General features: G+C 40.7%; 1 protein-coding gene across 4 annotated transcripts in view; it reads left to right on the top strand.

The window, feature by feature from the left end:
- The window catches only part of RERE (arginine-glutamic acid dipeptide (RE) repeats), a 165,003-nt gene that overhangs the window by 78,775 nt on the left and 71,471 nt on the right, over positions 1-14,757 (top strand). For all 4 annotated transcript variants that reach the window (XM_014941439.1, XM_014941438.1, XM_014941437.1 and 1 more), the window contains one exon: positions 9,720-9,818. In XM_014941439.1, the coding sequence (XP_014796925.1) occupies positions 9,720-9,818 (99 nt within the window). The remainder of the gene's footprint in view (positions 1-9,719; positions 9,819-14,757) is intronic.

Genomic DNA, 14,757 nt, shown 5'->3' with positions numbered 1-14,757 from the left:
GCACCGTTCTGTTCTTTGCTGTAGAAGGAAGAAAAAAGTCTTGTGGAAGTATTTTTAAAAAATGACCAATTGTGGTGCCAATATGTTTTACTTGTGGATAAATTTCTTCTGTACCACATGCAATTGGTGGGTAACCTGGGCCATCTGTAATACTTATGTGGAGCACAGGGAGAAGGAGTTCCAGTTCTCAAATGTTTAAAAAAAGCCAACCAAAACCTGCATTTAAGTTCTGTTGCCGGATCAAATTCAAGCGTGTTCAGACAAGCAGGTGAAACTGTATTTTTATCTGTGTGTCCTTGTTCTCCTGCATTCCTGTAGACTCCAATTCTGGCATTTTTTGCAAAAGTCCTCTTAGACACAGACAATTCAATACTTGAGCGTTTCTTCATTGTGGGACTGAGAACTTCTCAGAGGTGTGATCCTTCTGCTTGTTACAGAGAACATCCTTCTTGTCCAGAAAGCTGATGCCTAAGGTCTGACAATCCATGGAAAGCTCATACCATGGTGAATATTGAGCATAAACATAGTTGCTTCTGCTGGCAAGAGCTGGGGTAAATCTTGGTGTAGTTTCTTCCCCTTCCTCCCATTCCGTGGCCTCTTTCCCCCAGAGCTCTGATTTAGTATCTGATCTCTATTAAGATCCTTTCTGTGCTCCTTACTAACACAGCCCGAAACTCATGACCTCTCTTATTCTTTGCTGCTTTTGACCTGTGCCTGCTGTTCAGGGTTTCTGCAGTTCTTAGAGAATTCAGGTCAAAAAGGAGTTAAATTATTTCTTTGTTCTCGGTTTTTAAAAAACTTCCACAATAATACTTGATTCTCGGTGTTGTGCCTTACCCGTTGCTCTGATTCAAGACTAAGTGTGAGCATCAGTTATAGAAAACAGCAGACCCTAGAAAAGGAATTGGAAATGACAGCGTGCAAACTCGGTGTGTAAGAGGGAATCTCAGTTTTGGGTCATTTTGATGTGCATGGTATTTTTTGCTGGGGAAATGAAAAAGCCAGTAACTCTGTTTATCCTCCTACAGTAAGAAAATACCACCACTTAAGCTCTCATTCTACTACACAGAAGAAAGACAAAACAATCATATGCTAATATTGTATAAATCTCTCTTTACTAATAGCATTGTTCTGACTTCTCATAACACTATTACATGGGAACATGTCATTATGAGTGACAAACATGACAGTGTAATATTGGTTTAAGGAAATTCAGTTCTTAAGTAAGATGTCACCCAGACAAATTACTCCCTGTTTTAACTTGCCCTTAGACCAGATTTTCTTGTTCATTAACTACAGACAAGGTTGAAAGCATAAAAAAATTATTTAAATATATGTTAGCATTTCTTATTATTACTAGTTTTCCTTTTGAATGAGTCTTAATTAACAGCTACTCTCATGGTTCAAATGAGGTAGCGCAGCACTTCAGGGGCCATCGCTCCCTGCCTGGGCTTGCTGGAAAACCAAGCCACTTCTAGTGCGTAATTTTGCCACTTTGCATTTTCATTCCTCCTTATCCTTGCTCTTAGAGGAAAAACTGCAGCACTTTATTTGTAAGGTGAGTCAGGGAGTCTTTCTAGAGAAACTGTTGAATCGGGGCAGATGAAACGGGCCGAAAATGACTGCTATGGGTAACTTTTAAAGAATTTTGGGGAATATGTAAATTTTTATTTATTTTTTTTTTAAATGGTGTTGCAAGTTTTGCAGCTATTTGGCAAGTTGTTACCCAGGCTGCTTGTGGAGCAGTGGCCATGCCTGTTGTGTTGCCCCACCGAACCGGCTGGCACATGGAGCTCCCTCTGCTGTTCTGCATTTTGCTAGAGTTTATTTAGAAGCATAAAAGAGATTAGAATTGGGGGGAGGAGATGGAAGGTGCCTCTCCTCCACCCCCCAAACCAGTGGGGTCTGTTTTCTATATTTTCAAGCTGTCACATAGCACATATCAGATGTGTTACGTCTGATATGTTAGATATTAAAGAACAGAACTGGTAGTAATTTTCTCTTGAAGTAGCTTGCTGATTTCTGTCACCTCCTTCTTTATGTTTGTTTCAAATTCTGTTGGCAGGCCAAGCTGTGTCAATGAGGTATAAATCAAAACTTCCCAGTTAACTGTGACAGCCTGTTCATGAAACGAGATTGTTGGGCAGAGTCTTTCTGTTGGAGAGTTTGGGTTCTTGACTGGTTCAAGGTTCCCTTGTCCTTGGGCACCAGAGGGAGCTCAGCAAAGTAGTTTAGTTGTCTGAGGGCAGTGTATTTATTTATTTTTTTTCCCCTCTGATCCAGATTGGTTCGTGTGTTGCAGCAGGTGGGGAGGAGGTAGGATTTCAGAGAGGAGGGGGAAAGGAAATTCCTGGAATTAAAGGGCATTTGGGGCTAGTGTCTTGTTGGGTATCAGATATGGTTGATAAAAATCATATCTTGCCGCTTTGGAGGATGAGCACTCTAAAGAATGCTGCAAATTTGAAACTAGATTTTGCTGTTTCACCTAATAAGATATATTTGCTATGGAGCATATTCCATTTGATAATAGGGCATGATGTCTGTAGCTATAGAGAGTATCTGCATCAAACTGAAATTTGTCAGCTCTGCTACTGAAAGAAGTGGTCTGAATTACATTTTGTATTAAATTAGGTGCTTGGATTAGAGTAATTATACCAAAAGACCTTGCTGCTCCAGCCACATGGCAGTAATTCGTGTTCTGCTTTTCATTTGCCTTGCTGTCTCTTTTCCTTTTCTCTCCTATTTATTTTCTACCCTCTTAAAAATGCTACAGTTTTACAGAGCTACTGAGTATCTTGACCATTGTCCCCTTCAGTGAGAAGAGCAAATACCTTATTAGTAATTACAATGTCCTTAAGCCTGCATAGATTACAATAACTGGTGCTTAAATAGGGAAGTTATGTAAATATCATCTGTGCAGTACCAGGCAAATACTATTTTCTTCTACAATTCCACTGGCAGCTGTGAAAAAACTCTTTTTACTCATCTGAATTACATGAGTCTCAATATTGCAGGAGCATTTTAATAGTGTTTACATGTTTGGCAGGTCAGGTTCTGTATCTCTGTGCCCTGAGAAGGGATGTGATTTATCCATGGGCAGCAGAAGAGCTGAACCCAGGGTGCTCCTGAATTCCCGTGCTGGACGTGGCTGCATCCCCACAAAAGGCTGTTCTGGCTCAACAATCCCTTCTGCTTTTATTGGCTTTTCTGGGTAGATTTCAGAGTATTTCAGTACTACTTTATCACTGTATAGTAGCAATTTTTCCTTAGAGAAAAAGACTCTGGAATCTAACAGTGTTCTTAATGGACTGCAATTATTTAATACTGTGGCATGAATGCAGCCTAACTCAGATGGGCTTTTCAAGGGAGATCATAATGACTGTAATTGCAAAAGGATGCCTTGCTGAAGTAGAAGCTGCCAGATGCAATGCCATTCTGATCTAAAAAGGTCACAGTAAAAGGGACATTTAAATTAAGTTATAAATTACAATTGAAGAACAATATTTTGATGAGCAAGACCAGAGATGTCAGAGCTGCAAGATGTAATTCATGGGTTCATTACAGACCAGAGGTGCCTGACAGCTGAGCCATGCCAAAAGGAGAATTTATTTGCAGCTTCACGCAGACAGAAAATGGCAGCTCTGCTGAGGAGCTATAGGGGAAACTGGAAACCTTGTGGTAACGTGCAGACTTTATGGTAATAAGCCTTGCCTGGGATGGAGCTTTGTTTAATGACTGTTGTAATATAAAAGAGGGCTTTGGACACGTGCGCATTCAGAATGTTTTTCTTTAATCTAAAATCCTGTCCAGTGATGCAGGAATTGCTGTATTTTGTTTTAAAGTGTAAGTGCATTTGTGCTGATTCCTTTTGTAGCATTTGTATGTGTACGCGGTGTCACGGTGGTTCAAAATTTAGATGGCAGAGTTAATGCTAAAAATGATGATTCTCTAGATGACAGGATAGTAATCTAGTGTTTATAGCAATACCTTGAAAAGTTCAACCAGGAGTTAATGAAACCATAGGCAGTCATCATTAGCTATTATTTATATGTTTGAGTCACTTGCCAATAAAGTGCTTGTATGGCTGAAAGTAATAAGCAGAGAGTTAATCAGCGAGATTGAAACAAGTCAATGTAACTTTGGCACTTATAAAAAAATATTTTTCCTTTTTGCTGCATTATCCTACTCCTGGCACTTAAAAAAGCACTTCTTTTTTTTCCCCCTGTTTGCTAAAAGTTAACATTTTTTTCAGGAGACTCTAAACCTGTATCGGTTCTCTCGTTTTCACATCTGTGTCTTTTCTGTTGTGTGGCTCCTCTTCTCTCCCATCTGTGCTTTTGGGTTTTGTGATTGTTATAATGTAATTACTTGGTGAAAAGTTAATGCTTGTATTTTCTGTTGTTGCTTTGGGACAGATCTGATGGCCTGTAAACTCCTCTATTTTTCAGTAACCAGAGCAGTTGCCTGTTAGACCAGTCCATTCTTTCTGGGCTTGTCTGATTATTTTTTTTTCAATTTAAACTGCTTGGGCAATAGGGCTGCCAGGGAAAAACACGTGTTGTCCTTGAGGCAAAAGAAAGATGCCCTCCAAGTTACAAAGAGGCTTTGGCATTACTGCATGTTTGGGGAGGGAGCAAACAGGGAAAAGAAACAGAAGCACCATTCTCCTCAACACTGTCAGATTTCTTACGTGAAAAAATCTTTTAGGTAGTGGCACGCATGGAAAAAAACATTTGCAAGGTGAGCTGGCAAAACAAACAGTCCCTTTTTTCTTTAAGATGGATCTCTTCCCAGTGCTGGAGTGCAAACAAGGAGAAAAAACTACTGTGTACCCAGTAGAAAAGACAACATCTTATTTTCATGCCTGTAAGTAGGTACTGCATACCATGAGAGTCTTAAAAAAACAAGTTAAAAAAAAAAATTTAAAGTCAGTCATGTTGTTTGAGGACTGGGACTGGCGCTGCAAGTGCAGCTTTTTGCTCTTATCCTTTCACTTGTGGCTGGTGTCAGATGGACTGAGATTGTAGGATCACAGAATGGTCAGAGTTGGAAGGGACCTTAAAGATCATCCAGTTCCCACCCCCTGCCCTGGGCAGGGACACCTCCCACCAGACCAGGTTGCTCCAAGCCCCATCCAGCCTGGCCTTGAACCCCTCCAGGGATGGGGCAGCCACAGCTTCTCTGGGCAACCTGGGCCAGTGTTTCCCTGCCCTCACAGCAAAGAATTTCTTTCTAGTATCTAATCTAAATCTCCCTTCTTTCAATTTAAAACCATATCCCTGATCCTATCGCTCCACTCCCTGGTGAAGGGTCCCTCCCCATCTCTCCTGTAGCCCCCTTTAGGGCCTGGAAGGGACTCTGAGGGTCTCCTCGGAGCCTTCTCTTCTCCAGGCTGAACAACCCCAGCTCTCTCAGCCTGTCTTCATAGGAGAGGTACTCCAGCCCTCTGTAGGACCTGTTCCAACAGCTCCATGTCCTTCCTGTGCTGAGGACTCCACAGAGCTGGACAAGGTCCTCCAGGTGGGGTCTCACGAGAGCGGAGTAGAGTCACCTCCCGTGACCTGCTGGCCATGCTTATTTTTGATGCAGCCCATTGTGTCACCTGCATATAGAGGTGCAACCATGGGATTAGTCAACAGAGGTGGATTTACAAGCCGTGGTTCTCCTCTACGTGAGGAGATTTCACCTGGGGGGGGCAGGTTGGAATGCAGTGGTTTCTGCAAAGTGATCTCAGGTAACACATTCCCCTGATGTACGCTGCAGCAGGAGGTGCTGTCGGTGGCTCGGATGGGTTGTGGCAGTACCTTGCAGAGATCAGCTCTCTCAGCCTGTCTTCATAGGAGAGGTACTCCAGCCCTCTGTAGGACCTGTTCCAACAGCTCCATGTCCTTCCTGTGCTGAGGACTCCACGGAGCTGGACACAGTGCTCCAGGTGGGGTCTCACGAGAGCGGAGTAGCATCACCTCCCGTGACCTGCTGGCCATGCTTATTTTTGATGCAGCCCATTGTGTCACCTGCATATGGAGGTGCAACCATGGGATTAGTCAACAGAGGTGGATTTACAAGCCGTGGTTCTCCTCTACGTGAGGAGATTTCACCTGGGGGGGGCAGGTTGGAATGCAGTGGTTTCTGCAAAGTGATCTCAGGTAACACATTCCCCTGATGTACGCTGCAGCAGGAGGTGCTGTCGGTGGCTCGGATGGGTTGTGGCAGTACCTTGCAGAGATCCATTGGCTGAAGAAGTAGGATGGGAGGGAAATTATTTTTTGGAAGCTGAAGCGTTATTTTCCATGGTTAACTCCACAAAGGTACACATGGTTATAATGGTTATAATTACTGCCCAGAGTATCAGTAACTTTCTGGTAGGTGCCATATAGAAAGCTGAAAATGAATACAGAACCACTCTGGCTTAGTTCTCTCTCTCGTTCCCATTTTATTAGCCAAGGGCTTATTTTACTGCAGTAACACCCTCTATGCTATTGTTATTTTAGTTGTTGGTAAGGAAAGAAAAAGTTCAGGCTGCCAGTTAAGGGAAAATTACTGTTTGTTCTAAAAACACGTTGCAGGTAATGATCTTTGCCCAGCAGTGACCTTCTATTTTTAGAAGTACTTTACTTTGAAAGTCCCTGAAGTATAAATAAATTTTGAATGCCCCAATAATTTAGTGGAAGAGCACCTTCATCAGTTCAAGATCTGTTCCTACAGATAATAGAAGATTGGAGCCAATTTGTGTGAAGTGTAGCCCGTAATGTACTAATTTCTTCTTGGTACCCCCTCCTGACAGGGATGAGCGTGTTGTGCAGAATGACTTCTGAGTGGGCTGATTTTCTAGAGGGCTGTGCACTTCTGCCTTTGTAGCTAACTGGTTTGAGCTGTTCAGTAACAATTCTTGATCAGTTTTTTTTTTTTTCTGGAAACTCAGCTCTTTGGGCATTAAGGAGGAGGCTCGAAATTATATGGAACTGAAATTTCATCAGCAAATGGAATGAATTAGATGCTATTTTTAATGCATTGAGGTTCATGTGCAGGGACTTCTTCTTTACTAAGGAAAGTAATTTCTGGTGTGCTTTGTACTGCAGACCAATGGGCTTTTTAGACTGTCACAATCTGTTCTGTGGCATTCATGACCAGAAATCTGAAATGCCAGTAAAATAGAGGGGAAGATGGCATGGCTTGGTACGTGATAGCCAATATCCACCATTTCGTGAATCGCACCAGGGTGATAGACCAGTGCCTTGTCTGAAATGGGCACTTTTTGTTCTGTGAAATTCCCTCTCCATTTATGGTATATTTTTTATTGAAAAAGCAAACCCTGTTTTGTAAGAAAACAATGTGTTTAGAGATGCAAAAGCTATTTAAAACCTGAGTTGACAAAATCCAGGAAGTGAAAGTGAAGGCTGCCTTGTACCAGGTCTTACAGATGTGCTGCCTTCCACAGCTGCACCAGTCCCACACAGAGCCCAGGGCTTGGCTTTCCATTTCCTGGCTTTTGGCAAGTTCTGCTGCAGCTCCAGAAGAGGTGTTGAATGTTCTGCCCTGACCATGGCCCTGGGGCCACGCTGGCTTCCTTACAGCAGCTTGTCCCAGCTGAAACCTAGATTCACCAGTGGTGCAGCTCTAAAGAAGCATATTATATCTATAATGCACACACACACATATATGCACACATCTCCACATTTTCCTCTAAATGCTGTCATAGTTATTGTAAGTTGCCATTTGGCTTTCTTCTTTCTGTAAGTTGTATGGTGGCTTCCAAAAATCAGTGCACAAAGCCCTTCAAAGAGATTACTTACTGGAAGAACTGTACAAAGCTGGCTTTCAGTGGACACTGATTTTTATAGTCTAAACAAAAATTCTGTAGGGCCAGTGATTTGTTTTTTCCCTTCCCTCTTGATTCAGATGCCTGCCTTTAGTTCTTAGAAGAAATCACTTAGACCTACTTAACAGAAGTAAATTGGAGTAATTCACTTAGAGCTTTTAAAAGTCCCTGAAACATGCTACTGGATGCAGTAGGAACCAGGGCGTTCTTGGGCAATGAAGAGCTCACAGTCTGAGTTAAGACCAGACAAAAAAAGCCCTGAAACATGCTACTGGATGCAGTAGGAACCAGGGCGTTCTTGGGCAATGAAGAGCTCACAGTCTGAGTTAAGACCAGACCAGACAAAAAAAAAACAATACAAGGGAAAACCAGTATTGTTAGGGGGTGGCCTCGGGGCAGAAGGGGTCTCACCGTTGTCAGATGTACAGAATCAGTACTTAGGAATTGGTTGAGAGATGTAAATAGCTGAAGTGAGCAGCAATAAGTAATCTGGCTATTTTTATTTGAAGCAGCATGCTGCTGGAAAATTTGAGCCTTTTGACATAAGAAAAATGAGGAGTTTTTTCCTCTTGTAATCAGGTTTTGTTATAACTTAATATTAAGAGTGACAAAGTAGTTAATATCTTGTCACTGTTCCATAATTGTGTCTTGATCCCTGTTCAGTTCATCAGTCTTGGGAGAAGTTCAAGAATTATAGTGCTTGTATAGAAATGTTTTCCAAGACTGATTAAGCACAGATCTGGCAGCATGGGTGGGATGCAGATGGCTTGGGATAAGTTCTGGGAAGGAAAAGCAGGAGATAATCAATGTACAGAATGGTTTGTTGTCTCTATTGTAAAAGAAACTTTGGAGGGTCAGTAAAATCCTGCCATGTTAATCAATGGGTTTGAAGCTTTGGTTTGCTCAGCGTGTTTAGATAAAACCACCTCTGGCCTGTGGAGGGGAGTTTGCATGCAAATCCTTCTCCCTCTTGGGTGCAGGAAGATAATTCAGTTTTTGTCATCCCAGCAATATTTCTTTTTCTTGGAGATCATTTTCAGAAAACATAGAGCAGGCTCCTGACTAGTCCTTCAGTCCTTAAAATCCCACTGCACTTTGAAGCTAGGACAGGCTATAAATCTCTAGTGTGCTAAATGTTTTCTATCAAGACTGAAGAGCCAGAGAGTCTCATGGGTTCGTTGTTGAATATTTTTTTCAGTATAGTTGTTTGTCTACCTCACCGTGATTTAAATGTCTACTGTCTACTTCAGACAGCGTTTGATCATATAGATACTGAATTTATTGTAGAAAATAAGGTACACTGTAGGCTGTGACCATCTGAAACAGTAATGTCAACTTAGACATCCTGAGTTGCTTTTATGTACTCCTGTAGCTATCTGTAGAGGTTTTGTTTCTTTTCCGTACTCATTTTCCAACAACATGGTGATCTTTGCAGTGCAATAAAAATAAAGAGAATTTTCTGGATGGGTAAACTTGACATCCCATGGCTTGCAATCCCTCCTCTGTGTTGGTTTTTCTGGTTAGTTTTACTAATCTGTAGAAAATACACTGCAGAGAATACAACTCCTTTTGTTGAAGCTTTAAAAATTTTTCTTTAGAATTTCTAATGTAAAATGTATTTTTTAAAGTTAACTAAAAAAATCTTCAGTGCTTTATGAGCTCCAACATTATCTGGGAGAAGTTTAGGAAGGAAGGGGAACAAAGGCACTTGTTTCATGCTGTTTCTTCTACTAATAAAGCCCCAATTACCCTTTGGGTTGTTTAAATTTCACTTCATATATCAACAGTAAAAATAATTAGGCATAGAACGTCTCATATGGCCCCCTTTAGTGTTTTTTTCTCCAATATCAGATCACTGCTAATTCCAATGAATGATCTATTTGTCTTCTTTATTTTTTAGCTACATGAAAGTAACTATGATGCTGGAAAAGCCCTGCAGCGCTTGGTGAAGAAACCTGTGCCAAAACTGATTGAGAAGTGTTGGACTGAAGATGAAGTGGTAGGGAAATGAATTATTCCCTTGAGCCTTTGTACTTCATGTTGTTTTTCCTGCTTTTTTTTTTTTTTATTCTAAAGAGGTTATCTTTATGGGAAAGAAGGGGCAAATAATTTGCTGCACCTCATATGGAATATTAGAAAGTGTTTACCGAACCTAGTTCTTGATGGATGAATCTTTGGCAAAGAGCAGACCAAAAATAAGATTATCTGAAAGCTGGGATTTAGCCATGCCATCCACATTTATTTTATAAAATATGTAAAAATTGTGAGGCTCCAAAACTGTGCTGGAACCAATGCATCCATCTTACATGGAGCCTCCAAAGTAACGTGTGGGCACGATGAGTTTGCGGCATGGAGTAAATACGCAGTTGCAGTGTTGTGTTGTCACAGTTGTGGATTGTGAATCGCTGCAGGATTTGGGCTTGTACAATTTAACATCCTGGTGCACTGCAAGTCTCGTCAATTTACGCAATTTAGTGTTGAGTGGATTGTGAATCGCTGCAGGATTTGGGCTCGTACAATTTAACATGGTGTGCTGCAAGTCTCATCAATTTACACAATTTAGTGTTGTTTCTTCCATATGGCTGCTGTTTCAGCATGTGCTGGTAGTTACGTCTTCTAGGTTTGGGGTTGTGGCGCAGGCAAGGAAGGAACATGTAAACATGTCATTCTTTCCTTCAGACAGAGGTTGAGGGTTTTGGGTGTGCATGGCTTTGGGTTGAAATGCTACTGTTGTCATTAGCCCTCTAAAAGATGCTGCTCTGCAGGCTGATTAGTGAAAGAAAAAATTTTGACCTGAGAAAGTTACCTCTTCATGAAAGCTCCAGTTGACAGAGAGGATGTGCTGCTGGGAAAGCACTTCACACTCAAATGGACCATGTTTTTATTTTATTTCTGGGTTTTTTCCCCAGAGTTTGGGGGAGATGATATCTGTGTGAGAATTAGCGAAGCAAAAGTGCTTCTTGTGGTTCATTCTGCAGCTTAATTGCTGCAATTGTGAGGTTTCTGCTGGCTTAATTTTTATACATATGATATAATGCAACCGTGCTTATGAAACAGTTTTCTGTAGGGTTGTAAACCAAAATAAATCATGTGAAGTTGGGAGCAAATTATAGAATCTTAATTTGCTGACACCTTGTAAACAAAGAGATTCTTAAATACTGCATTAAACACAAGATGCATTTTCTAGCGGCGTTTGGATTCCAAATGCATCACAACCCTTTGCTTTCCAGACCTTGCAGCTTGAGCCAGCACACAAGTACTTAACTGTTAAAAAAAAAAATGGGGGTGGAAAGGTAAAACTTGTGCCTTTTCAATAACTAGGAGAAATGCTGAACAAGTTCACTTGGTTTACATCCTAAAAATATTTTGCATTTTAATGCTGATGTTAATTGTGCTTAACAGAATAGATTTATGTGAAATATAACATGTAAGAAGACGGTAATTGTGCTTAACAGAATAGATTTATGTGAGATATAACATGTAAGAAGATGGTACCACTTTAGGAGGCTGACTGGGCATGTCTGGTTTTGTGAAAATGTTCTATTTCCTAGCTCAATAATTAGGCTGCAATGTGCACTAAAATAGACAATCAGATGATTGGAAGTTAGTTATGATAAAATATTTATCACAGAAGAACTTCAGACTCGCTTATGGTTTTTACTTTTCCCTGTTGGAAGAGCTTCTTCTCTCTTATGTACCATATTGGGGTTAGAAATTCAACTTGTCACGTAAACTTACCAGGCAGATACATGAAAAGAATCTGATAGGGTGCAAGGCAGCATGTGAAAGTGACAAGAGAAGTTTTTTGTTTTGTTTTTCCTTTGAGTTAATTAATTTTTAAGTTACTTAGGTAATTGGTAAAGTACTTGAAGAAGTAAATAGAAATAAAAATGTTGTGGTCTTGTTAAGCAACTAATAAATTTGCAATAGTGCTATAAAATAGAATTTATTAATAATGGGTGAAGCTTTCGTGGTCTCTTAGCATTTTTTAATTATTCAGACAGTGGCTGGAGAGACTTTTTTTTAAGCTCCAGTCTCTCTGAGTGTCTTTCAGGGCGTTATTCCAATGAATTATGTGTGCTTGCTCTCTCCTTATGTAAACCTTTTTGCAAGAGCTAGATTAGGGGTAGGGCAGGCCATATAAACCCGTATTAAAGTAGGCTTATTCTAAAATCCAACAAAGAGCCTTTGTGGTAAGAGACTGCCTGAAGTCGTAGAGTGAAAGAGGATCATGTGCTAACACCGGCAGCAAAGCGAAGGAGAGGATGAGTAAAAAGCCTAGAACACGCTTTCCTGATACTTTTTATGGTTATCTTGTCATAAAAAGGAGTTGTATTTAGGGAGCCAACTATGTGACAGTGACAAGAGAAGTTTTTTGTTTTGTTTTTCCTTTGAATTAATTTTTAAGCAGAGAAGTTTTTTGTTTTGTTTTTCCTTTGAGTTAATTAATTTTTAAGTTACTTAGGTAATTGGTAAAGTACTTGAAGAAGTAAATAGAAATAAAAATGTTGTGGTCTTGTTAAGCAACTAATAAATTTGCAATAGTGCTATAAAATAGAATTTATTAATAATGGGTGAAGCTTTCGTGGTCTCTTAGCATTTTTTAATTATTCAGACAGTGGCTGGAGAGACTTTTTTTTTAAGCTCCAGTCTCTCTGAGTGTCTTTCAGGGCGTTATTCCAATGAATTATGTGTGCTTGCTCTCTCCTTATGTAAACCTTTTTGCAAGAGCTAGATTAGGGGTAGGGCAGGCCATATAAACCCGTATTAAAGTAGGCTTATTCTAAAATCCAACAAAGAGCCTTTGTGGTAAGAGACTGCCTGAAGTCGTAGAGTGAAAGAGGATCATGTGCTAACACCGGCAGCAAAGCGAAGGAGAGGATGAGTAAAAAGCCTAGAACACGCTTTCCTGATACTTTTTATGGTTATCTTGTCATAAAAAGGAGTTTTATTTAGGGAGCCAACTGTCAGAACAAATACTTCAAGTGCTCCGCCCTGTGTTTAAGTTATTGTTTTAACCTCTGTTTTCTCTGCATATATTCTTTCCCGTGTTCATGGTTGAATTGTACAGCACTAACACCTCTTTTTCTGTGTAGATTTTTTTTTTTCAGTCTCCTTGTTTTTTTCCATCAGCTGCACTGTGCTGTGGATGCCATAGCTGCTGCAGCTCGGGGGGGTTTGATGAGCAGTCTGTGTTAAATGATGGAGAATAGAGCCTTACGAATAAGAAAAAAAGCAAAGTTTATTGAAAAATGAAACATTACTCCAAAAGTGCAAACACTGTGAGTACAGAATAATGATCATTGACTCTATAAATCATTGTCAGGCTCCGCTCATTTTATCGTATTTGTTCTTGTTCTGTTCCATCCAAGTTTCCAGAAACATTTGGCAGCCCTCCAGCCTCGGCAGAGCCAGAGATCAAACTGTGCTCTTATTTATAGACAGCTAAGCTCCACCTGCACAACTTCATAGCGCGTTTGTCCCTGGGAGTTTGCAGAACACTCCAGATTAAAGCAGCTGCGCTGCACTTCTGAGCGCTCCTGAGACTGCCAGGGGAAGTTTCCTCCTTGTTGGCTCTGTGAAACGGGGGAAAAATCTTTCTGTGTGATACATGGGGTGCTAAACAGCATAGGAACTCCCCAAAAAAGTGTTTTTTAGAAAACACTGGTGTGTCAAACCCAACGTCTGGTCAAAATTAAATTTTAGGGAGAACCTTATTATGTGTCCCCCCCATGTAATGATGGCGAGTGATGAAAGCCTGTAGTAACGTGGCCACCTGATAATCCAAGAGACACACGTTTAAGGGAAGGGAAAGGCCCAAACCATGTTCCTTTTTTGAGCTGGACTTAGAATGAATCTCTTCTTGTGGCCCAGCTGATTTAATTTTTACACCTTGTATAAACAAGCAGATAGCACACGGGGTACAAAGCTTTGCTAGCTCAACTCCTTACCTGAGAAAGGCCCTGTGGCCTGGGGCCATTGAAATAACGTAAATCATGGCTTTTGTTCTCTCTGTTTGTCCATTCCTGGAATCACATTCTGCCCCCTGCCATGCCTCTGGACCCCAAAAAAGCCACACTCCCCCTTTTGTTACTCTGAAGTTGATGTTTCTTCTAGTTTTTTAAGGTGAGCATTGGAAAAGCCCTGTTGCAGGGAAGGTGTGTGGGGGAAAGGACCATTGTGGCAACGTCAAGTCATTGGGCAAAAGCAACTGCGGTAGAAGTGTGGTCACTTTGATGTAGGGAAAGAACTGACTTAGTACAAAACTAATTCTTAAAACTTCCCTAAGTCAAAAATCCTCTCTAAGTTGGTTGCTCTATTACTTGCCATGAGTATTTTGGGTCCGTTTCCACTCTGCTGGGTGATTAATGTGGTTGATTTTCTCATGCACACAGTAGCAGTGCTGTGTCCAGTACAGGTCTCTGTAGTCTTTGGTGGTATTTGTGATATAACACTGTGTGAACAACTCAAATTTATTGAAAATGTATTTATTTATAAAGCTTTTAACTTTCTCTGTGGACTATCTGTTGCCCAAAGATAAAGCTTTTCTTGTTAATTGAAACAGCTTCGTTGCCTGTGACCAAACTGTTAAGTACGAGCTGGTTTGCAGCGATCAGAACTGATTAAAATAAAGGATGGAAGTTATGTTATTTTTACTACTGATGATGTGGTTACAGAGGTTTAGATCAAATTAAACAGAGGATAAAATTTGCCAGTGATTGAATTAAATGGAAGGCTCTGTAAATATGAAGACGGAGGTTTGCTGTCTCCCTTGTGCTTCTAAACCTAGGGCTATTTTTAAACCTTTTTTTATTCCAGTATGCAAATGCAGAGGCACACTGTGAAAAGCAGCCTTCCACTCTGCCTAATAAAAGTGGCGAAGGAAACTTCTTCACTGGTGCCTCTGCTCGCAGCTCTACCAGCAGCTGTTTCCTGTT

This window comes from Calidris pugnax, unplaced genomic scaffold, assembly GCF_001431845.1.
Source record: "Calidris pugnax isolate Ruff unplaced genomic scaffold, ASM143184v1 scaffold82, whole genome shotgun sequence".
Classification (NCBI taxonomy): Eukaryota; Metazoa; Chordata; class Aves; order Charadriiformes; family Scolopacidae; genus Calidris; species Calidris pugnax.
The sequence above is the reverse complement of the archived record's forward strand: the minus strand, read 5'-3'. Positions and strand labels throughout refer to the sequence as shown.